At 34.6% G+C, this 26592-nt stretch overlaps 1 protein-coding gene across 1 annotated transcript in view; it reads left to right on the top strand.

The window, feature by feature from the left end:
- The window catches only part of EDIL3 (EGF like repeats and discoidin domains 3), a 451805-nt gene that overhangs the window by 259073 nt on the left and 166140 nt on the right, over positions 1–26592 (top strand). The window contains exon 6 of the mRNA XM_003261571.4: positions 15982–16163. Coding sequence (XP_003261619.1) covers positions 15982–16163 — 182 coding nt within the window. The remainder of the gene's footprint in view (positions 1–15981; positions 16164–26592) is intronic.

Raw genomic sequence — 26592 nt, 5'->3', positions numbered from 1 at the left:
CAGCTGTAAAATCACTTTCAATCTTAGAAAACTAAAGTATTAAATGTTATACCTCTGCTTTGTGCAAAGAAGAGGCTCAATAAATATTAGTTAAATGTTGAATGAATAACAGTCCATGTTGAACCTTTAGTCCAACCACGGCAGAACGGTGACGGAGAACACAAAGTGAGTTAGATCACTGTCCTACATCTTTCTAAACAAGACATCTAAGTGCCCTGCTCATCATTTTTTATAGTTTCTCCACACTCCTTAAGGCATATGCAGCAAACAGAACACCCCCAGTGTGTCATTACAATGTTTATCATGACCCATTGGTAATAGACGTGCCTGGGTTCAAATCCTGGCTCTAAGACTTTAGGGGAGTTACTTAACCTCTCTGAGTCTCAATTGCCTCAATTACAATTGGAAATAAAGATACTCTCCTTGAGGGATAGCATTAGGAGATATACCTAATGTAAATGACGAGTTAATGGGTGCAGCACAGCAACATGGCAGATGTATACATATGTAACAAACCTGCATGTTGTGCACAGGTACCCTAGAACTTAAAGTATAATAATAAAAAAAAAGATACTCTCCATGGGGTTGTTTTAAGGCCAAAATGCCTGACATATTTTTCTCTGCAGTACGTATGTGCAGGCTTCATTTGTATTTTTTAGGAAGGTCTGTGAGAGAAAAGATAAATCCATACCTTTGGAAGAGGAGCAGGAAAGAGGTATGGACAGTCCACCTAAACAAGGGAATCAACACATTTAGATATTACTTATCTTAGTTGCAGAAGAGAAAGATATTGGATGAGGAGATATACAAGAGTGAAGTGCGCTTGAGGTGAGAATGGGTAAAATGCTACAAGAGTTTGCACTGCAAGGTAGGGAACCATCCTAGAGGGAGATACTGTCTGTTATGTTTGCCTCAGTTAAACTGATCAATGATGTTTTTGAGCAGCTGTTATTTCCAGGCTCTTTAGAAGATGCAAGGAATAGGCCCGTTTATCAGACAGGACCCAGATATAACTGTTGTTTGGAAGAATTTACAATCTAATGTGGAAGACAAATTCATAAATACATAAATGCCCATTAAAAGTATATTTAAATGCCCAGTGCTATGATACACATATGCTTAGAGTCTTTTTGTATCCCAGGATTGGCACAATTAACTCACTTTGGGGGAACGCTGGGACAGTGAAGAAAAGGACAGAGGCTTGAGCTGCAAAAATACTTCCTACACTGTCATCTAAGTAAAATTCAGTCTAAGGTTTGCAGTTTGATATTGCTAGAAGGTAAATTTCAAGCAGCCAAGAGGATGACCTTTTTTTTTTTCTGTCCAATGGGGACCTATTGAAAAAAAATGGATAGATAGATAGATGATGATAGATAGATAGATAGATAGATGATAGATAGATAGATAGAACCTATTAAAAATGTATAGATAGATAGATAGATAGATAGATACATAGGGACCTATTGAAAAAAATGTATAGATAGATAGATAGATAGATAGATAGATGATAGATAGATCCTATTGAAAAAAATGTATAGATAATAGATAGATAGATAGATAGATAGATAGATAGATAGATAGATCGATCGATCGATCTAAGATAGTGAACTGGTCAGATAATGGGGAAGATTATTCTGAATGCAGTGTGTAGGATCAGTAAAGGGGACTCCATTAAGAAGAAGGAGGCAGTAGTACTGGCAGTGAGATTCTGGGCTACAACAGAATTGGCTAGATGAGAATAGAGAGAACAAATAGAAGAATGAGTTAAGTGGTGAAATTAGCACATAATTTAATAGCTGATGTAACTAATACCATTTATTCACAACTTCACCTAAAATATTATTTTTTGTTGTTTTAAAGTCTTTTCCAGATAGAAACTTCTGAATTAGTTATCAGTATTTTGATTTCTCACTTTCAGCAATTAAGCAGATAATAATGAAACAAAGTTGGAGGGGTTAGACCCAGATTCGTAAGGAATGCTCAGCATATGTACACCAGAGTATAATCACTAGAGAAGATCCACCTCCTTAATAAACTAATTGTACAGATAATGTATACTGTAGACAATAGCACAATATAATTCTAAATCATTAAAACAGCCTGATTTACTTTTCATTTTATAGTAGTCCCCTCCCTACTGTCACTGTTACCCTTTGGCATATATGAATGAGGACTCAGTGGCAATCTTTTTGCTGAAATTACAGACCTTTTAGGAACACAGGTGTTTAGTATTGTCATTATTCCTTTTCATAATTTTTTACTTAGTGCTTAGTATTTCTAACTCCTAACAGGCTTCAGAGTGTGCAATCAAACCTTAAAAAGATCATACATGGCCCATGTCTTCATGAAAAAAAGACCTGTATGAAGACATTTTCCTTTGGTTTCATGTGATTAAACTATCTTTGTTTTCTAATGCTACTGATACACTTTCAAAATGCTGTCTTCCAGTCAGGATGACATTTGGATATACTCAAGAACAAAACTAATAGGAAGATTAGGAATTTCTAATTTTATTTATAAAATGGAATTTTTAGTCATGGACAAGTAATTAATAATGACAATGGAAAAAAATTGCTCTTTTTAGATGATTTTCATGCCATGGCATCTGTGTCATCTGAAGGAGTAAGGAAACAGAGTCCTAAACTCCAGGTGTTATATTAACAATCTTTATCAAAATGATAAAATATTTAAAGTAGTGTTTTATCAAGCTTCCTTCCATTCAACTCCTCTTCAACCACTAGTCAGCCAAGTGCTAGGAAATGCTGAGGTTGATAACTGGAGAAGGAAGATCCAAATATATTAAGAATAATCACTCAGCTCTTTAGAGATTTTACGTGGATATTGCCACCCACTTGACTTCTGTGTCAAGATAAAAGCCACACTCCTATATATAGAACAAAAAAAGCCAGAATATTTTATTGTACCACCTGAAATTTTTTATCATGTGCTTTTGACAACTCTTGTGCAAAGGTGTGCAATTCCTGAATTTACCATACTTTTTTTCTGAAACTGCCTCTTCATTTTACTTTCTTTATATGACACTTCATAAGAAACCAATAGTTATGCATAGTTTTTTTTTAACCTCAAAAACAGATTATGAAAAGAGTTGGCTGGGTACCAAGGGGCATTTTGTGAATTTTTTTCCCAAGACATCCCCTTTATGTCCTTAGAAATCGGAAACAATGAATATTAACATGCTTCTAAAATTTATTGGAAATATAAGTCATGATGAAACCAAAAAAAAAAGGATATGCTGAAGATACAGAAATCAGGTATTATTCAATTTGGGGGAAAATGGTTTGTTACTGTACTCTCATTTATGGAATTCGAGAAATGAGATTTCTTTGATTGCTCCAACAAAACTGCCAGCAGGTAAAACTTTATCTCCATTTATCCTAAAGATAAGATTACTCAGATATTAAATTGGGGGGAAAACTCAATTATAAAAGTGCTTTTCAGAGTTGTAATCTGATTTATCAAAGTGTTAATATGAAACTTTTCCATAGGACATCCTCATTTTGTACCACAATGAAGAAAAGTGCTTGACAGACTCAGACCTATTTTAAACTAAGATTATTTAATTAGTTATTTTTATTTCCAGTGAGTCTGGCAATATACTGTGGGGAATCATTTCATTTTCATTCATTACAAGAAGCCATAGTTTATATTTCCCCCAGGCAGAGATTTTTATCTGACAATTTGAATGCTTTGGTGACAGAAATATCTGATGATATATATGGTATTAAGGAGATGCCAAGTGGCATGATAGTTTGAATCATTTTTGGTAACAGCTCATGATTAATAATTGTGCTTATGTATGTATTCATGTTTTTTATTATTGAATAACATTTTTCATGGGAAATGAGAGTAGATGTTCTATTCCATTTTTATTTCTGGGAAAAAAAATCCGAATGCATGTAAAACATGGCTGAACTGGTACCATATGTTTAAACCATGTGTCTCTAGGTAGTAAGAGGTCAGTCTCCTCCAACTACGACTTTTTATCTCTTATTTCTGTTTTATTACAGTAAAACAACAACAATGTAAAAGCTACCATTTACTAAAGGCATATTGGTTGCCATATAGTTTACTATGTGCTAACCACATATTGTTTAAAACTTACGAAACAAACCTGTAAAATGGATGTTATTCTCCCTGGAATACACTTGATTAACCAGCACAGTTCCCATACTTTGCTGTATATTGGTATCACTGAGAACTTTAAAAATACGTATGTCTGGCTCGTACCCCAAGGCATTCTAATTTAATTGGTACTGTATGAGGTGTGGCCTGGCATTGGAATTTTTAAAGCTTCCTATGTAATCCTAATATGCATCAAAATTTGTACACCACTGGATTAATCTGGAGCTGCTGAAAGATTAAACAATTTCCCCAAGGCCACACAGCTGTTAAGTGGTGGGGTAGAAATTCCAACTCAAAACTTTCTGGCGTCACAACTGAAATGCTTCCATGAAGTAGGACACACTTTTTCTTTAGGGTTCTGTTCAGAATAGAGATTTTTGCACCTGTATTTGCCTTCATGTCCTTAACCAAAATTCCAGTGAGGGACAGTTTTGATAAACTGATGTAATAGAAAGTTTGTAAAGACTCAATAAGGTGCTTTATGTACATTGTAAAGTTACCACTACACTATACTTGTTACCATAGGTATTTCCCAATTAAATTACCTGCATTTGTAAATTGTATGATCTGATGAAGTTGTACACCTATAAATTAATCTAATCTATAAATATAAACTGAGTGATTCTATTTTCTTTTTATCTTTTTATCTATGCAGCTTTAGTTAGCTGAGCTGATAGCTTTTCAAAATATGAAGGCACTAAGGATATATTATCATAACCCCCTTCCTGAGCAATTTTTAGCTCACTCACACAATCTTTCCTTTTTTTGTTTTTTTGTTGTTGTTGTTGTAGTTTAAGAGGATTTTAGTAATTAAATAAAAATGTTCAACTAATGAGATACTTTCTTACTAATGTAAGGTAAAATTTATATTTCTGGTTTGCTTTGTGTATTTTTAGGTAATTTATCTTCCCTTTATATTAAAAGAATGACTATATCCTGCTGTATCCATAAGACTATTAAGTTAAAAAATATCCATTTACTGTTTTTTGAAGCATTTGACTAAAAAGAATGATTTCTAAGAAAATTCAGTCACTATTCTCATTTGTACAGAATTTTTTAGAAATGAAATTAATTCTGTTATTTTTATTTTGTGGTAATGAATATGCGTCATTTTATGTTTGTGACTTTATAGTCCCTACCTAGTTCCTGGTTCATCCCATAAATTAACATACTAGAATGTGACCTAGCCAACATTTGTAGGATGGAAGCTTCTGAAGAAATTAGTCTTTTTTATAAAGCCAAAATGAAAGAAAAAGTATTAAGTCTTCTTTTCTTTAAAAGCTTAAGGTAAGCCGGTAATTCTATTATGGGCTTTTTTTTTTCAAAATTTACTACTTCATAATGGACAAGCATAGGATTATTTAAAACTTCGTATTTGTCATGTATTTTTAATATGTTTATAAGAAGTATATTTGTTTATTTATTTAATCACTACGCCAAACTCTATAGCAATAACGTATTCTGCTGCAACATTTTAGAAAATAGTAATTTATGCCATTATGGATATTTTGTTAAACACAACTAATATTCTATACCCATTTTAGCAGCTAAAGATTTAAATCTAGATTTAGTATGTATGTATGTATTATTGGGTAGTACTAGCAAATTCTGTATATTGTTTTTACTACAAATATTGTTCACCAAAAATAAGTAGTTAACTTGGATACTACATAATGTCAGAGGATACTTTATTATTACATAGAATAAATTTGAAAAGAAACAGAAGTCAACTTTCGTATTTCAATAGGCTGATCCATATTCATTACTGATAAAACATATCCAGTATGAATCTCTACTGAATAAGAGATAATGTATGAAAAGCTGGCTTAGCTTCAACAGGTTTATAATAAAATTGTTACTCTATTAAATCCTTCTAGATATTCTTTTATAAAATTGATAAAGCATCCTTTGTTTTAGTAGCTTTACATTTGTTATGTTTAAAGTTCTATGTTGAATTATTCCTTTCAGGATTACCAAAGCCACTGTAAATACAATATTTAAAATATTTGTGGCAATTTTATTTGTAGGAAGCTTCAATTAGTAAATGCATATTATCAAGAATTCATCCTCTATTTCAACTTTGTAGTGGAAATGCTGGCAATTTTTTTTTTTAATTTGGAAAGACGAAACACAGCACAGCTGAGGTTGTGACTTAGAGAGCAGTCTTTGAAATTAATTGCAAGAATGTTTAGGTCCCTGACCCAACCTAATACTTCTCTGATTATGCAGGTATTACCTATTATCTTCTAAATGAAAAATATTTTCTTACATTTTTAAAAGTAAATGCGTAATATAGATGTCTCTAGAATTCAAATGAACAAATCATCTACTGTACTTTTCTAGGCTCCATTTTGCTCTCTGTCATTTCTTCCACAACTTTTTGAAGTGTACTAGTATTAGACAGAGCTCAGTATGTCTTTCCTTGGCACCTTCAATGTCCTCCTGTTTCATCTCTTGGGTTTTTTTTGACCTCTGGAACACTAAAATTTCATACTTGACCTAAATTAACATCCAGTGTGAAGAAAAGATAACTATATTGTACAGAAACAAAATAACTAGATATAGCTGGTAATTGGATTTGGAACTGTGATTTATCTCTCAAATAAAAATCAGTGCCTGACATGGCAGTAATATTGCTTTATAACCAAACATCAAAGGCAATGCCTTAGGGCACTTAGCCTGATGTGCATTTGCCAAAAAATCTTAAAACATATAAATAACTTAAAAGCATGGGAATCTGTCTTCTACACAGCACTGTTTTGTATTCGACTCGTGTTTCTTCAAGCAACTCAGTCCCTCTTTTAGCATTTTAACCTTAGCATTATACCCTTCTTAGCTCTTTCCTATGTAGATACATGTTTTGTCAGAAAGCAAGAACAGGTGTACAGCTACAGGTTTTTGAATTTCAGGCTTTTGACTTTACAGACAAATGTTTCATCAATCCATATTGTTTTTACCACTTGAAAAATCCAAATACTCTTCCATTTTTAAAGAATACATCTTAAGCAAAGTACGATGAACTCTTCTGTTGTCCTAGAGCAGAACTGTTTACTGTGATAAGAGGATAATCATCTTAGATATTGTCAACTTTTGTGAATTATCTCAATAAGAATTTTGGCCTTTGAATACTGGAGTTCATAGTCTTTACTATTTAAATAATAACCATTATTCTGCATCAATATGCTCACAAATCAGTTTGAGAAATATTAATAGACAATTTTTATTATAGTTTAGCTTATTCATGGACTTCATTTTTTCCTGAATTGAAAACAATTAATTTAAACTGATAACATATCATAATTGGCTTGAGATAACACACAGTGTGAAGAAAACATAGCCACATTTTAAAGGAAATAGCTAGATGGCTGATAATTGCATTTGCGACTTTATAAATGTGGTTTTCATTCCAAATATAGTATTTCCCCTACCTCCAAGAGCTGATTCTTATATATTTTTAAGCCTGCCAGTATATGAAGAAAGCATTTCTGATTTTAACACCCACCCAGTATGTTGAATCCTTAGAGTGATAATATCTACATTCAGAGGACTAATCCACCTTCAAAAAAGAAAGAAAAGTAATTCCAAAAAGCAATGATTTGTTTTAGTTTAACCCGTAATATTGAGAGCTGCCCATTTGTAAGCACTGTGCTAAGTGCTTTGAAAACCTAAATAATGCAAAAGGCATCGTCTCTACCTGTAAGAAGCGTATTTTCTCAGAGGAAAAAAAATGCACAAATTGCTGTTCCTCTTCATTTAACCTGGACACCTTCTGAGCTTTCAATATGGAAAATAATAGAATATAGGTCCTAATAAAATTGAGAGAATGTTTTCCCAGCAAAATACCACAGAATCACAGTATTCACAATTGTGAGGAAAATTAGCATTTATCTAAGCTATGCTGCCCATCCGATAGGAAGAAACAGCCTTTTCTCTAAGGTACACATGCATTTTATATGGAATCCAAGTAAGTTTAACTAATTTTTGAAAACAGTATTAAGGATTTCTCAATTACTGGTTTTCCTAAGGAAGGTTACTGTGACTGTATGTAATGTTTATACCCCGATACAAAGAAGCAGTCTCAGTGTGGAGAGAGATGAACATCACCAAGTGGAATTTTCGTTCTAATTCCTTTGAAGGTGATTATTCTCAGTGCCATAACCAGAGGCTGACACCCAGGGGGTGCTCTGCAGGAATTTGGGAATGAGTAAGTGAAGCTAAGGCTGTGTTGCTGTGTTGTGCATGTTTACCTTCACATTTTTACTCTGTATCCGGGAAACTTTTTGGCCATTTCCCCATCTCCTACACCTGAACTGGAATATTCAGGCCCTGTTACCGAATCACCCTTTCTTAAACTTCCCATCTTCACTCCATCCCTTGCCCTCTTTCTTCTGATACAACTTCCTAACACATCAGAAAGATGATAGCCTTGAGAGAAATCAAATCAAATGCATGGGGGCTTAGCTGACAAGACTCATCCAAAAAAAAAAAAAACTTTAGGGTTCCTTTAAACCCTCAGGCCACAGCGTGAGAAAGAGTGGCCTTGATCCCTCCCTCACCAATTAAAGCCTGGTCTCAAGACAACTCTAAAATAAAACAAATGCTAGGAATAAAAGAAAGGCTGTGGTCCAAGTGGCACAGAGGAAAGCTTACATTTGAATCAGCATTAATTTCTGCAGTACTGGAGGTCATCACTAATCCATTCAGCAGTGCTTGCATTCAGCACAATTATCACGCTATATCAAGCACAGCAGAGGACTCACTCGTACAAGATGAGATGCTCGGAGAAAGGGAGGACTGGAGATGTTTAAAGGAGATTTGTTTCTTACATGGCTTTAATTTGAAATCCTTTCATTCTGAAGATGTCTGGATATTGAGATAGAGCAAATGAAAGCAGTACATTCCTGTTACGGATTCAGCTGTGCATCTCACTTATTTGAAAGGCTTAATCAGCACACTCAGGAACAAGATGTGAGACATCTTGAGGCACTGCTTACTTGTCAGCTGCAAGATCAATAAAATGCAGAAGCCATTCTTTGCCATACTCCAGAGAATGAGTTTGCAGAGTGAGAAGGACTCCACTTTAAAGCTATTTTATTCACATCCCACTTGGCCAAAGCAGAAAAGTCGCTCTGGGGAGGCACTTGAAGTTTGGCCCCAGCTAGCCCAGCTGCTCTTGCTCAACCTGCCAGGTGACTCACTTGCTCAGTATTAGTCTGAACAGCAGGGTGTCAGGTCAGAAGGCATTTCCAGTCTACTCAGACAATTCAGGCAATGTAGTTATTTTAAATGACTCTATAAAAGGTGCCTGAAATTCTCTGGTAGCCAATGTTGAATGGACTCATTAATTTAGGATTATTGTCGTACCTGACAAAAGCAAGCACAATACCAAAGATGCATAAACACAGATCTTGCAGCCAGGAAATGCAGACTACCATATTCTACTACTGTATTCTACTTTTGTATTCAGCATTGATCGAATTGCCACTATGCCCTCTCTAGAGATAACAATGGGGAATTTCAGAAATACCTGGTAATGCTGTGTGGCAGCGATTTGAAAGAGAAGAGACCCAGACCACTATCAGTTACATTTTTTTTTTAAATTAGTAAACAAGTGCTCTTCTTTACTCATCATAAAAAAAAAGACTTCTAAAGAAGGCCTCTATATCTGTGTACCTTTGAGAGCATGTAAGTGTAAATGATTTTTAATTAAAAATGAAGTATACAAATAAAATGCTACCATATTACCTGTCATTTGCATTGTTTATTTACCTTTCATATTTATTTTTTAGAAGTAATTCCCTCTACAGATATTTATTAAATGTTCACTAAAATTGAAGCTTGCTGCTAGATACTGTGAGGAATATAATCTTTGCCTACAAAGGGATTCTCTGTCTTGTGAGAAAACAGATGGGCACACATAAACATGTGGATGAGTTGTGGACCAAGGAAGTACTGGACATGGTTTGAGCATAGAAGCAGATTTTTACATCTCAATCCTGTCCCTGCAGCCTGGTTGATATGAGAGATGTTAAGAGTAGCCCACCAAAATCAGTACAGCAAGAGAAGGAAGGTAAGACAAGCAGATCCTCCCACGTTCAATCCAACAGCAAGAATGACTTTTGACAAATTTTAAGAGAGGAATTTGGTCCAGTGATGTTATTTGTGAAACGTGGCCAATCTCAATGAAAGGAAACACCTGTGTTTGCTCTCTGGACCCTTTGAAACTGAAACACTCCATTTCCCTCCTCTACCTTGCATCTAATCATTACTAGTTCTGCCTACTTTTACCTCTTAAATATTTTTGAACTCTTCCTCTTCTCCACCCCTCTTTCAGATCTGCATTATTTTTCACATGGACAACTGTAGTAGCTTACTCTTTGGACATAGTTTTGTCCCCTCTTAAATCTACTCTTTATGGCACAGTGGGAATGATCTAAATTAAATGAAAATGTGGCCACAGAGTCCTTCAAAAACTCCCCATCACTAACAGAAGCAAATTCTATCATCACAGTCTTCTGCAAAATAATCTAGCATTTTTCTACTTCTCCACTTCATTTCTTAACCATTCCCCCACCAACCCATCTTGATCTAGTGATACTGAACTGCCTCGAATTCCCTCATCATAGCAGCCTGTTCCCTGCCTGTGTCTATCCTGTCTCCTCTCTCCACCATGCAAGCTCCTATTCTTTTCCAGGAATCATTCCTAGAGCCCCAAGCTATGTTATTATTCCCTCTTCTTTTCTCCCACTGAATCTTCTGCATTCACCATCACAACATCTGCCATTTATATAAAAATGTTCTTATTTCTCTGTGTATCCCCATTACACTGAAGCCCCTTGAGGAAACCAGTACTGTAAACATAGCCAGCTCCTTCTTCCCATTCAGAGATGAGACTTGGTGTAACCTCTCAGAAAGGCCATCTCTGATCACCTGACACCCACACTTGATTCACCCTTCTTTTTTTCCTTCATAGCACATACCACTTCATGGCATTTTCTTATTTAAGTGTTTGTTTATTATTTGTCTCCCCACTAGAATATGAATCTTTTAAGAGCAGAGACCTTTGCTGCCTTATTTATCCCTATGTCACCACTACCTAGAAAAGTGCCTAATATGTAGAAGGGCTTCAATAAACATATTTTCAAAACTGAATTAAATGAACGGATGGAGTGACAGGTGGATGAGCGTATACTTAGAGGTCAATAAATTAATAAGAACAGAATTAGCCTATCCATATTAGATAAATGGAGTATAGGCCAATGATGGTATCAGGTTAATTTTAACACCTTAGGAGACAGACACACCATAAACTGTAGGTATTTAATTCTGTGACTGAATGCCTGTATTAGTTCATTCACACATTGTTATAAAGAACTACCTGAGACTGGGTAATTTATGAAGAAAATAGTTTAATTGACTCACCATTCCACAAGCTGTATAGGAAGCATGGCTGGGAGGCCTCAGGAAACTTACAATCATGGGGGAAGGGCAAAGGGGAAGCAAGCATGTCTTCCCATGGCAGCAGGAGAGAGTGTGAAGAGAGACTTGCCACACACTTTTAAACCACCAGATCTCATGAGAACTCACCATTATGAGAACAACAAAGAGGAAGCCCGTCCCCACGATCCAGTCACCTCTCACCAGGTCCCTGCCCCAAGACTAGGGATTACAATTCAACATGAGATTTAGGTGGGGACACAGAGGCATACCATATCAGTGCCATACATTATCGTGTACTGTTACAGTGGATCCCAACTTGTGAAAGCTCTGTTACATCCTCAATGTTACTAGTGATATCTTGTATGTTCATTCCATGTTAATGTTCCTGTTTGCCTCCCCTAGGATGCGTAAGTATGTATGCCTCACATAATATAGCAGAAGGAAAAGATCCGAGTCAAATTTTGAAGAATTACTGAACTCTCCACATTAAATTACACAGTCATCTTTTACAGGCTTAACTTCCATCCTCACAATTGTTCTAATTCATGAAATAGTCCTGATAACATTTTTTTCTTGATGTATTAGTTCAAAGATTATGTGAGAAAACACATGTGGGTACACTTTTCAAACTTCAGAGTTCTCATCTGACATTGATTACTTCATCAATTATCATTTCATGTATCTTCTATCATTTGTTGATAGTAAAAGCAATGTATATTTTCATATTATCTTTCTTTTTAAGCATACTGTTATTAATTGCTTAAGGTCACTTAATCTTAGGTTTATAATCATTTGCATTCTAGATTGTAATTCCTTCACTGGTTTTTATAACTGTTGAATTTAATAGGATATTGGGGAAGTGGATAGCACAGGCAAAAGGAAATTGGATTTTGAACCTTTTATTGTGATGACATCCATTTGATTGTGGTCCACGTGATTAGTGAAGAAAATCTGCTGTTGTGACAACTTTGCAGAGTGAAATAAATCTAAGGCTTGGATTTGCTTATTACTTTACTGTTTGGGAGAAAAAAAAAGCCCTCAATAACAACGTTCAGTGCATATTTGTTGGGCTTTTCCTGTGTACAAGCCACCACGAGCATCTAAGGATGTAACAGTAAGAAATACCTAGCTCCTACTCGAAAGGGGCTAAAAAGCCAGGATTACTTCAGTTGAGGTCCTCTATAAAGAAGCACGAAAATAACCTTACAGAACCAAGCTCATTATTTTTTCAGCAATGTATAGCTCCAAAAGCAAAGCTTTTATTATACTTGTCTTCTTCACAACTGATAAATTAAGTGTCATCATAACCCCAATTTTAAAAAGTAGGAAATTGCAGAATCACTAACTCAAGACAGTACCTTGACAACTCACAGACTCACACTTCATTCAAGAATCCCCATCACAGTCATGCTTCCTTTGGTGGCCTTTTTTGACTATATGTAAGTGACAGAGTATGGTATGCAACTGTTGGAAATTGATTTTTGGGGGGTATTTTTGTTTGTTTTTGTTTGTTTGTTTAAAGCAACAATATAGAATTGAGGACTGGTGATACTTGTAAATTTGACATCATGGCAATGAGATAGCTCATGCAAAAATATTTTGTATAAGATATAGCCCTATATAAATATATCATGTCAATATATATTATTTGAATTGTGGAGGGTTTTTTGTTTTGCTTTTTTGTTTTGTTTTGTTTTTTGAGATGAAGTCTCACTCTGTTACCCAGACCGGAGTGCAGTGGCGCGATCTCAGCTCACTGCAACCTCCGCCTCCTGGCTTCAAGCAATTCTCCTGCCTCAGCCTCCTGAGTAGCTGAGACTACAGGCATATGCTGCCACGCCCAGGTAATTTTTGTATTTTCAGTAGAGACAGGGTTTCATCATGTTGGTCAGTCTGGTCTCAAACTCCTGACCTCAGGTGATCCACCTGCCTCGGTCTCCCAAAGTGCTGGGATTACAGACATGAGCCACTGCGCCCAACCTGAATTATGTTTTTTTGAAAGAATTAATATGCAGGACTAAAGAGCATAGCAAAGATTGAGAGCCTTATGTCAGACTGAGTTGAGCATATATATTTTCAAAATCGCTCGTTGGTATTTGGCTTATCTGATAATACAACAGTTCAAAGCCAATGAGTTTCCTGATATGTTAGCTACTAAAGGGAGGTTGATAGATTAAACAATGAAGTAGAATTATAGGATATTGTGATTTGAGATCTACTCTCTGCTTTAAAATAGTTACAAATTCTGTGAAGATATCTAATTCAGCATAAGGTCTTTAGAGGTATGCAACTAAATGGCACAGAGTTATTTTTAAGTCTGCCATACAGCTCGTTAATCAATTCTGGCTCTCTAGCTCTGCTGGTCTACTTACTGGCTTACAATAAATGGCCTGCAATAAAAGATCTCCCTGCCTGTTTCATTTTTCCATCCAAACATTGTACAAACCAAGGACAAGATGCTTGAGACCCCTTTGATGACAATATTATTAAAAAGCTAGGCTCCTGCCATTATTAAAATCACAGTGTCATCATGAAAGTTTTTTAGTATGTTTATGAAGTCTGTAAAGATCTTGAAGTTTAAAATGGAAAGCAAAATAAGGGGCCAAAGAATTAATATCTGAACTTTTAACGTTAAGTTTTTGGGAATGTGAAAATCAGATTATTATCTGCAGCTCTTAAGACTTCAATTCTACTAATGAATGGTTTCTTAATTTAATGATTCTAAAGTGATACAGTATACTTTCATAAAGTGCTAAGCAGTCCTAATTACATGTTAAAAAAAAAAGATCTTATCTAAATTTATCATACCAAGTAATTTTTTGTCAATGGCAAAGGTGCAATTTTTACTGTGTTAATGTTGTCTTTACTAATACAGTCTGATTAAGATGATTACTTATCCATATATTTTTATCGTCTTTATAAAAAAAATTTAAAAATTTGAAAGCCGTCAGAGCTACTTACTATCTGAGCATGGAATAGAAAAAGAAGCATGTTTATGACAATTAAAAATATGGTTAACAATGAGAAATATCTTACTAACTTTCAAAAATATTATAATTTGGCTCCTAATTTTTTTTCACATTTTCAACCTCAATCTAAGCGTAAACATTTAATTACTGACAAACGCTGGATTTTGATAGTAATTAAAATCTAAAATGTAGTTGGTCATAATCACCAATCAAGTTGACTTTCATATACTGATATTTAATAGTAGCAATGAACTTCTTTCTTATTTTCAGAAATTCTGATAAATTATTGTAGTATATTTTTATAATACAATTATCGTATATATTATACAAATCTAAATTGGCACAATATTCAGTATAGTATATGAAATGTTTATGAAATTAAGAACATCTTTTCCTTATATCATATCCCTACTTATTCTGAATTTTCAAAACTGAATTTAAAAGAAATGTACCTTCTGCTGAAATTTTATAAAGCAATTAAGAATTTATATGTAATTTTATATATAATATAAATATATATGTAATTTTTTAAGATGGATTTATCTCCATTTCTAATTTGAAAAACTAAACACATTTGGTATCTGAGAACATATCATTTGAGCATAATGTGCTTTAATCTTAGTATTTTAAAATTTCATTGGAAAATTTTCTTTTCTCAGTTGCAAATGTAAAGATATACATGCAGAATCCCAATATGTAGAATTGTGAATTTGAAACTAAAGTGCTAATAAGTATTTTAATATCTTGATTTACTGAGTTGTACATATTGTCATGTATAATGTTGTCAGAGAGTTTACCTGCTCTCTTTATAAAAATAATTTGTCTACATATATTTTATAATATATAATATATCATGGCGTATTATAATAATATTTTTAAATGTTAACATATTTACACACTTCCCTTTTGTTGTGGAAGCATAACTGATGGTGGGTATAAAAATTTAAGTTATAAAGTTTATAGTAGTGAGAAATGCTAAATTAGTACAAAAATAACTTTGACAAAAAGCTCAGCTTTATGATAATCAAGAAATAATGGATGGAAAAATATTTGTTGAGAGCTTATAATTTGTCAGGTATGCTAATCTCCGGGAATATAAAATATGAGATAAGCCTTTTGAGAGCATTATGCTTTTGTTGACGTGATCAACAACCAAAAGCTATCAGTGCAGACACCAGAATCATAATGCAGAAGGGAAGTGTCTATTAAGTGACTACTTTCAAAGCAAAGAAGGAAGAGAGTGTCATGAGAAGCAAGAATTATTTCCTTAATTTAGAGATCAATAACAGATCTGTAAAGGGGATGAGGAGTAAATAGCATGGTGGTGCAAATTGAAATCATTTAAAAAAATCCTATCAAATCGAACAGACACATGTTGTATATGCATTATTTCTAATACATTCATATTTTTTCCTGTTTTTGTTTCCAGAATGCTCAGGCCCATTGGGAATTGAAGGTGGAATTATATCAAACCAGCAAATCACGGCTTCCTCTACTCACCGAGCTCTTTTTGGACTCCAAAAATGGTATCCCTACTATGCACGTCTTAATAAGAAGGGGCTTATAAATGCGTGGACAGCTGCAGAAAATGACAGATGGCCGTGGATTCAGGTAACAGATGGGATGGGACAAGGCTGATGTTACAAGGCAGCCTGGGCGACAGAGCGAGACTCCGTCTCAAAAAAAAAAAGCAGACAAAAGAGAACTCAGTGTGACTCTTCCTTATGGTCAGAGGAAAGGGTAATTTAGTGAAGAGTTCAAATTAGCTCCCAATTCTGAAAAGTAAAAAACATGCACATTCCATTAAGAAGTTGGTTAAAGAGATCAAAAACTTTAAAAATATTCAGGTATAAATATCACTATTTTAAGGTGCATATCAAAGAAGGAGACTTTCTGTATACCATGTGTTCATTACCACTGTGTTAACATTTAGCAGCAACTTATGATACTTTAAGAACATAAAAATTGCATTTATGTTTTCTATCTTTAAGAAGTGGGTCCACAAATGCAAGTATAAAATATACCATGAATCATAATAACAATACTTCAAATGCACCTTCTTTCAAGCTGAGCGTGTTTCATTTCATAGTGTTATTGACTCTCATCAACCAGCTATTTTTTAAAACAGGAGAAAACAACAATATACTGAAATATTAAGTGATTTCCCAGAGGGGGTAGCAAGGCCCAGAGCTTATATTTCTGTACATTTCAATGCTTTTTGAGCATTTAGATGAAGTAGGTACTAGGAATACAGAAAGATGATCAAAACTGGTGTCTGTGAAAGAGTAAACCTCTGTTGGGGAAAGCACATTAATAACCATCTAACAAGTCATTGATGTGTACTAAAGGGAGGAAGAATTCAGTATACTGTGGTCAGAGGAAGAATTCATTAATTATCTTGAGAAACTCACCTGGCGCAGATAGATTTTGAGCTAGGCCTGAGAAGGATGGCTTTCAGTAGAGACTGAACATCCAGGGAACAGCCTGATCAAAGATGCTACATGACAATCTGGGGAATATTATGTAGAAAATCATGACTAGAGTAAAGGTTGCTGGAGGGATGTGTTCAAATTCAGTGTATGAGTTTGCTGTGCTTCAGGAGTCATACTAAAAGGTATTACCCTTATTTCAGTAGAGTAGGGAGATATCACAGAATTTTGATTAGTTTAGGTGATTGATCTGTTCTGTTTACTACATATTCTAAGTCAAAGAAACATGGAACTCCCTGATGTGACATAATTAGGTGTACTCTACAAAGACTAGTTTACAGGCATTTGGTATAAAGGAAAATTGATTTATGGCTAAGAGGCAAGACTTCCATACTTGAAAAACTGGGCCAAAATCTCCTTCAGATACTTTCTTTGTTCCAGTTTCTTAGGCATTCTTATATATCTCATAAACATTTCTTTTATCTATAGAGCTCTATAAGGTTGGCTGAAGTTCTTATTTTGTTTTATGAATTTATATTTACATGAATTTGTTAAAATTACTTCTTAAGTTACACTTGACTTTTTCAATCTATAGCAACATGTGCAAAATGAACTCCAGATAGTGGAAATGGCACATCTATACAGTTTTGATCACACTTGTGAAAGATCAATTAAGGTTTAAAATATGCATAGAATAATAGAAAATAATTATATCATATTTACTAATGAATAATCATTCCAGAGACATGTTTAATCACTCTAGTTGAAATGCATTTGTAGAACTGTGGTCATGATAAAACTTTAGACATTAATATGCCAAAATTCAGAACAGTTGAGAGATGATATCGCCAGTTTACATCAGTGTTTCTGTTTGGCAAATTATGTTTGTGAGCTTCAATGATTGCCATCTTTCTATAACCCATAAGTAGCATGCTTTTGCAATGTTTACTCTGAGGAACACCTTATTAATGTTTCATATCCGATTGTTCACTTTACTTTGTCTCAGTATTGCCTACTTAACACAATATGCATCATTCTTCCTTTCAAAGTATTGCGTGAAGTTTAAATTCCCTTTATCCCAGTGGCTGTAGGCAGAAATAACCTTAATCGAACAGGACAGTGGTCAACACTGAGAAAAATTTAGATTTATTCTCTTAAGAACAATAGTTAAAACTTATTTTACTTTTAAGGTCAGTGGGATGATGATAATTTGCTTTTGGTCTGAAGATGATAATGAACTCAGAGAAAAACAGCTAAAGTAAATATGAAAGGTTTTCTATTAGAGTAAGAACCTCAAGTATAGTGGGTGAAAAACTAAAAATTATTGTTATTCAATAAATATTAAGGAATTATATTCAATGTATTCATTTTATGATTGTGTTCTTTAATAATATATTTTAATGTTATTTTTTACAAAACTTTACAAATTTTCTTTTTTTTTTTGAAACTTTTATTTTAGGTGCAGGGGTACATGTGCAGGTTTGTTATATAGGTATACTTCATGTCATGGGGTTTTGTTGTACAGATTATTTTGTTACCCTGGTATTAAGCCTAGTATCCATTAGTTATATTTCCTGGTCCTTTCCCTCCTCCCATCCTTAACCCTCAGGTAAGTCCCACTATCTGTTATTTCATTCTATGTGTCCATGTATTCTCATCATTTAGCACCCGCTGTAAGTGGTGCTAAGGGAAAACATAGGGTATTTGGTTTCCTGTTCCTGCATTAGTTTGCTAAGGATAATTAGTTTGCTCCAGCTTCAGTCATGTTCCTGCAAAAGACATCATCTGACTCTTTTGTAGCTGCATAGTATTCCATGGTGTCTATGTATCACATTTTCTTTACCCATTCTACAATTGATTGGCATTTAGGTTGATTCCATGTCTTTGTTATTGTGGATGGCGCTGCAGTGAACTTAGGCGTGCATGTACCTTTATCATAGAACAATTTATATTCCTTTGGGTATATACCCAGTTATGTTGTGGCTGGGTCTAATATTAGTTCTGTTTTTAGTTCTTTGAGGAATCTTCACACTGCTTTCCACAATCGTTGAAATAATTTACACTCCCACCAACAGTGTATAACCATTCCCTTTTCTCCTCAACCTTGCCAGCATCTGTTATTTTTTTACTTTTTAATAATAGCCATTCTGACTGTTGTAAGATGGTATCTAATTGTGGTTTTAATTTGCATTTCTCTCATGATAACTGATTTTGAGGGGTTTTTTTCCTGTGATTGTTGGCTGCATGTATGTCTTCTTTTGAAAATTGTGTTTATGTCCTTTGCCCACTTTTTAATGTCGTTTGTTTTTTTCTTGAAAATTTAAGTTTCTTATAGATGCTGAATATTAGACCTTTGTCAGATGCATAGTTTGAAAAAGTTTTCTTCCATTCTGTAGGCTGTCTGTTCACTGTGTTGATAGTTCCTTTTTCTGTGCAGAAGCTCTTTAGTTTAATTAGATCCCATTTGTCATTTTCTGCTTTCGTTGCAATTGTTTTCAGTGTCTTTGTCATGAAATCTTTGCCATTTCCTCTGTCCAGAATGGTATTGCCTAGGTTGTCTTTCAGGGTTTTTATAGCTTTGGGTTCTACGTTTAAGTCTTTAATCCATCTTGAGTTGATTTGTGTATATAGTGTAAGGAAAGGATCCAGTTTCAATCTTCTGCATATGGCTAACCACTATCCCAGCACCATTTATTGATTAGGAAGTCCTTTCCCCATTGCTTGTTTTTGTCAGCTTTGTGGAGGATCAGATGGTTGTAGGTGTGCAACCTTATTTCTGGTCACTCAATTCTGTTCCATTGGAATATATGTCTGTTTTTGCATCAGTATCAAAACAGTACTTTTGGTTACTGTAGCCCTATAGTATAGTTTGAAGTCAGGTAATGTGATACCTCTAGCTTTGTGGGGGTTTTATTTTTGTCATTGTTCTTTAGGATTGTCTTGGCTATTTTAAGATAGTATTTTCTAATTCTGTGAATAATGTCATTGGGAGTTTGATAGGATTAGCATTGAAATCTATAAATTGCTTTGGGCAGTATGGCCATTTTAACGATTTTGATTCTTCCTATCCACAAGCATGGAATGTTTTTTTCCATTTGTTTGTGTTATCTCTGATTTCTTGGACCAGTGTTTTCTAGTTCCCATTGTAGAGATTGTTTACCTCCCTGATAAGCTGTATTCCTAGAAGGGTTTTTTTCTGTTTTGTTTTGTTTATTTTAGCAATTGTAGATAGGATGGCATTTCTGATTTGGCACTTGGCTTGACTGTGGTTGGTGTATAGGAATGCTAGTAATTTTTGTATGTTGATTTTTTACCCTGAGACTTTGCTGAAGGTGTTTATCAGCTTAAGGATCATTCGGGCCTAGACTGTGGGGTTTTCTAGATCGTTCGGACCTAGACTGTGGGGTTTTCTAGATATGGAATCATGTCCTCTGCAAACAGAGATACTTCGGCTTCCTCTTTGCCTATTTTGGATGCCTTTTACTTTTTTCTCTTGCCTGATTGCCCTGGCCAGGACTTCCAATACTATGTTGAATAGGAGTGATGAGAAAGGGCATCCTTGTCTCATTTCAGTTTTCAAGAGGAATGCTTCCATCTTTTGCTCATTTAGTATGATGTTGGCTGTGGGTTTATCATACGTGATTCATAATTTTGAGGTATGTTCTTTCAGTACCAAGTTTATTGAGAGTTTTCAGTATGAGGAGGTGTTAAATTGTATTGGAAGGCTTTTCTGCATCTATTGAGATGATCATGTGGTTTTTGTCTTTAGTTATGTTTATGTGATTATTCACTCTTACTGATTTACATATGTTGAACCTACCTTGCATCCTGGGGATAAAGCCTACTTGATTGTGGTGGATAAGGTTTTAGTTGTGCTATTGGATTCAATTTGCTTGTATTTTGTTGAGGATTTTTGAATTGATATTCATCAAAATATTGGCCTGAAGTTTTGTGTTTTTGTTTTGTCTCTGCCTGGTTTTGGTATCAGGATGATGTTAGCCTTGTAGAATGAGTTAGGGAGGAGTCCCTCTTCCTTGATTGTTTGGAATAGTGTTAGTAGAAATGCTACCAGCTCTTCTTTGTATATCTGGTAGAATTCAGTTGTGAATCCATCTGGGCCTGGGCTCTTTTTGGTTGGTAGGCTATCTATTACTGATTCAATTTCAGAGATTATTATTTGTCTACTCATTTGAATTTCATCCTGACTCAGCTTTGGGGGGGCATATATTTCCAGGGATTTATCCATTTCTTCTAGACTTTCTAGTTTGTGTGCACAGAGGTGCTCACAGCAGTTGCTGATGGTTATTAGTAGTACCTCTTTTGTCATTTCTAATTGTGTTTATTTGGATCATCTCCCTTTTCTCCTTTATTAGTCTAGCTAGCAGTCTATCTATTTTATTAATTTTTTTAGTAACCACCTCTTGAATTTGTTGATCTTCTTTGGGTGATTTTTAAATTTAATTCTCAGAATAATTCCATATAGTAGGTATAATTATCATCACTTTATAAATTTAGACAGCTTGAATCAAACAAGTTAATTATCTTATCCAAGTTGTCAGAACTATAAAGATTATATAAAATATATAATTAGCCTAATTCAAAGCCCTTACAATTTCTTTATGACCAGTATTTTTAAGCTGTCAAATACAAAAATATAGTATGTTTACTGCAACACAGGTTGGACTAGTAACTTTCATTAAATTACCATTGGAGGATATGTTGTGGTATCCAATCAACAGTGTACTGAACTCAGACTGGATATTAATAATTCTTAGAGGATTATACAAATTAAAAATAAAACTATTGGTATTGTAGGTTTGTTTTCAATTCAAGCTAAAAGTGAGATGACTTGGTTTCCACTAATATTTTTTGGTGAAAGGAAAAGGGCCTTAAGTTTTCATGTTCTATAATTTTCTAATAGTAATAATATCTTTTTTTCTTTTTTTCTTATTATACTTTAAGTTTTAGGGTACATGGAATAGCATAACAGGACTATTTCCAAACTATCAGAGTAAATTGAGCTGAATTTTTCAGACTGAAATCAAAATTGGTGTATTTATTGAAAAACAAACACAATTTCTCAAAGAAATATAGGTATCGCTAAGAAATATTATCAGATGTTTTTTAATTTATTATACTTTAAGTTCTGGGATACATGTGCAAAATGTGCAGGTTTATTACATGTGTATACACATGCCATGGTGGTTTGCTACACCCATCAACCCATCATCTGCATTAGGTATTTCTCCTAATGCTATCCCTCTCCTAGCTGCCCCCCTCAACAGGCCCCTGTGTGTGATGTTCCCCTCTCTGTGTCCATGTGGTCTCATTGTTCAGCTCCCACTTATGACTGAGAACATGTGGTGTTTCGTTTTCTTTTCCTGTGTTAATTTGCTGAGAATGATGGTTTCCGGATTCATCCATGTCTCTGCCAAGGACATGAACTCATACTTCTTTATGGCTGCGTAGTATTCCATGGTGTATATGTGCCACATTTTCTTTATCCAGTCTATCATTGATGGGCATTTGGGTTAGTTCCAAATCTTTGCTATTGTGAATAATGCTGCAATAAACATACTTGTGCATTTAGTAGAACGATTTCTAATCTTTTGGGTATATACCCAGTAATGGGATTGCTGGGTCAAATGGTATTTCTGATTCTAGATTCTTGAGGAATTGCCACACTGTCTTCCACAATGGTTGAACTAATTTACACTCCCACCAATAGTATAAAAGCGTTCCTATTTCTCCACATCCACTCCGGCATCTGTTGTTTCCTGACTTTTTAATGATCGCCATTCTAACTGGCATGAGATGGTATCTCACTGTGGTTTTGATTTGCATTTTTCTAATGACCAGTGATGATGAGCTTTTTTTCATATGATTTTTGGCTGCATAAATGTCTTCTTTTGAGTAGTGTCTGTTCATATCCCTTTGCCCAGTTTTGGATGGGTTTTTTTTTCTTGTAAATTTGTTTAAGTTCTTTGTAGATTCTAGATATTAGCCCTTTGTAAGATGGATAGATTGCAAAAATGTTTTCCCATTCTGTAGGTTACCTGTTCACCCTGATGATAGTTCATTTTGCTGTGCAGAACATCTTTAGTTTAATTAGATCCCATTTGTCAGTTTTGGCTTTTGTTGCCATTGCTTTTTGGTGTTTTAGTCATGAAGTCTTTGCCCAGGCCTATGTCCTGAATGGTATTGCCTAGGTTTTCTTCTAGGATTTTTATGGTTTTAAGTCTTATGTTTAAGTTTTTAATCCATCTTGAGTTAATTTTTTATAAGGTGTAAGGAAGGGGTCCAGTTTCAGTTTTCTGCATATGGCTAGCCCGTTTTCCAACACCGTTTATTAAATAGGGAATCCTTTCTCCATTGCTTGTTTTGGTCAGGTTTGTCAAAGATCAGATGGTTTTAGATGTGTGGCATCATTTCTGGGGCCTCTGTTCTCTTCCATTGGTCTATACATCTGTTTTGGTACCAGTACTGTGCTGTTTTGGTTACTGTGGCCTTGCAGTATAGTTTGAAGTGAGGTAGCATGATGCCTCCAGCTTCGTTCTTTCTGCTTAGGATTGTCTTGGCTATACAGGCTCTTTTTTGGTTCCATATGAAATTTAAAGTTGTTTGTTCTAATTCTGTGAAGAAAGTGAATGGTAGCTTGATTGGTATAGCATTGAATCTGTGAATTACTTTGGACAGTATGGCCATTTTTACAATATTGATTCTTCCTATCCATGAGCATGGAATGTTTTTCCATTTGTTTGTGTCCTCTGTTATTTCCTTAAGGAGTGGTTTGTAGTTCTCCTTGAAAGGGTCCTTCACATCCCTTGTAAGTTATATCCCTAGGTATTTCCTATACAACAATAATAGACAAACAGAGAGCCAAATCATGAGTGAACTCCCATTCACAATTGTTGATCTTTTGAATGGCTTTTCATGTCTCAGTCTTCAGTTCAGCTCTGAGTTTGTTACTTTTTGTCTTCTGCTAGCTTTGAGATTGGTTTGCTCTTGGTTCTCTAGTTCTTTTAGTTGTGAGGTTAGATTATTAAATGGAGATCTCTCTAACTTTTTGATGCGGGCATTTAGTGCTATAAATTTCCCTCTTAACACTGCATTAGCTGTGTCCAAGAGATTCTGAAATGTTGTAGTTTTGTTCTCATTAGTTTCAAATAACTTCTTGATTTCTGCCTTACTTTCATTATTTACCCAAAATTCATTCAGGAGTAGGTTATTTAATTTCCATGTGATCATATGGTTTTGAGTAATTTTCTTAGTCTCAACATTGTTATTCAGTAATTACTTACTGATTATATTCAAAATATATATTTTGTTAATGCATTCTTTAATAATATATTTTCTAAGTTATTTTTTAGGAGAAAAAATTTTATCAATTTTGTAAGATAAAATCATGTATAAGACATTCTGTGAAATAAAATGATATATCAGGGTTTCTGTGTTGATCATTCATTGTTAATTTCCCTTGTCACCTAATTCTGTTATTTATATTCAGTCCTTCAAATGAAACCTTTGAGTACTTTGCTTAAACTCACCTATAATGAGCACAGTAACCCCCTAATCTTTCAGGTGTATGACAAACATGCACTAATTAGTATTCAATTTCATTTTCTTCATTGTCTTGATGAAACAAAAATTGAAATTGCCATTTTACATTTATATGTTCAGCATGCACTTATTAATAGTACCACAATGCTCATAATTAGTTCTGGATTTAACGAGTTGGTAAATGCAGTTACACAAGTTTTTTTTTTTCAGCTTTCTAGTTTTTTGGAGCTTTATTTCTTTATGTAGATTTTTTCCAACTAATAATTAACCACTACATTAAACATTAGCTCATCAGCATCCTAGAATATCAGTTTTCTTTCTTATTAACATGTTACAAATAGCAACTTTGCACAATTTTAGAAATATGTCTTGGATTATAACAAGTGTATTTTAAATTCTGGGTGCTTTGCTAACTAACTGAGGGTCAGCCTGTATAACTATTTCTTATTTGTTTTCAAAATATGCAGTTTCAATTTCTCTGTGTTTTTCTTTTCTTTTATAGCTATTTGTAGTAAAATATTAATTTTACTTTTTAAATTTCTGGGTTTATTTTTATTTATATATATGTGTGTGTGTTTTTCTAGAATACATGTACATTGAATTTCCAGCTATTAATTTATTCATGTATTCCACAAATGTTTACTGCATGAATGTGTACTCTATACTCTATCCACTACTAGGCAGTAGAGAAAACATAACACCTACTTTCAGGATGCTCTGAATCCAGAAAAGATAAAAGTAAGCTGGGTAAATATAACACAAAATATATGTGGCCTGGCCTTGCATGGTTTGCTAACTACTCCATTTGAATTATATTATATCCAAACAGCCTATTTTTATTAGAATTTTATTAAAGTAAAAACTACATTAGCATAATATTTATATAATACAAGGAAAGAATTTTCCATTATACTATGTATTGCTGTTGTATGCTGATATATTTGGTGTGTATGATGTAGTATAATACTACGGCAATGTCATAATTGTTCTTTTGAAAGTTAATTCACCAGTTGTTTTTTCAGTTCTAGTATTTTATCACTGAGAAAATTGTGTTTGGAACTCTCTTACCTTTTTAGAAATGTGGCTATGATCTTAATATGTTGCCTTTCTATGTGCCATAGAATTTGTGAGAGGAAAAATAGTTATTTCTCAAACTTCAATGTGCATTGAAACCATGGGTCACTTGGTGTATTAGTCTGTTTTTATGCTGCTGAAAAAGACATACCAGAGGCTGGGCAATTTACAAAAGAAAGAGGTTTAATGGACTTACAGTTCCACATGGCTGGGGAGGCCTCACAATCATGGTGGAAGGCAAGGAGGAGCAAGTCACATTTAAGTGGATGGCGGCAGGCAAAAAGAGAGAGAGCTCGTGCAGGGAAACTCCTGTTTTTAAAAAACTATCAGATCTTGTAACTTATTCACTATCATGAGAATAGCATGGGAAAGACCCGCTCCCATGATTCACTTATCTTTCACTGGGTCCCTCCCACACATGTGGAAATTATGGGAGCTACAAGATGAGATTTGGATGGGGACACAGAGCCCGACCATGTCATTCTGCCTGTGTACTGTCCCAAATCTCACGTCTTCACATTTCAAAACCAATCATGCCTTCCCAACAGTTCCCCAAAACCTTAACTCATTTCAGCATTAACTCAAAAGTCCGCAGTCTGAAGTCTCATCTGAACAAAAGCAAGTCCCTTCAGCCTATGAGCCTATAAAATCAAAAGCAACTTAGTTACTTCCTAGATACAGTGGTGGTACAGGCACTAGTTAAATACAGCCATTCCAAATGGGAGAAATTGGCCAAAACAAAGGGGCTACTGGCCCCAGGCAAGTCCAAAATCCACTGGGGCAGTCAAATCTTAAAGCTCCAAAATGGTTTCCTTTGACTGCATGTCTCACATCCATGTCAAGCTGATGCAAAACGTGGGTTCCCATGGTCTTGGGCATCTTCTCCCCTGTGGCTTTGCAGGGTACAGCCTCCCTCCTGGCTGCTTTCACAGGTTGGCTTTGAGTGTCTGTGGCTTTTCCAGAGACATGGTGCAAGC

This window comes from Nomascus leucogenys, chromosome 2 (genome assembly GCF_006542625.1).
Source record: "Nomascus leucogenys isolate Asia chromosome 2, Asia_NLE_v1, whole genome shotgun sequence".
NCBI lineage: Eukaryota > Metazoa > Chordata > Mammalia > Primates > Hylobatidae > Nomascus > Nomascus leucogenys.
Note: the sequence above shows the minus strand (reverse complement) of the source record. Positions and strands in the feature narration are given on the sequence as shown.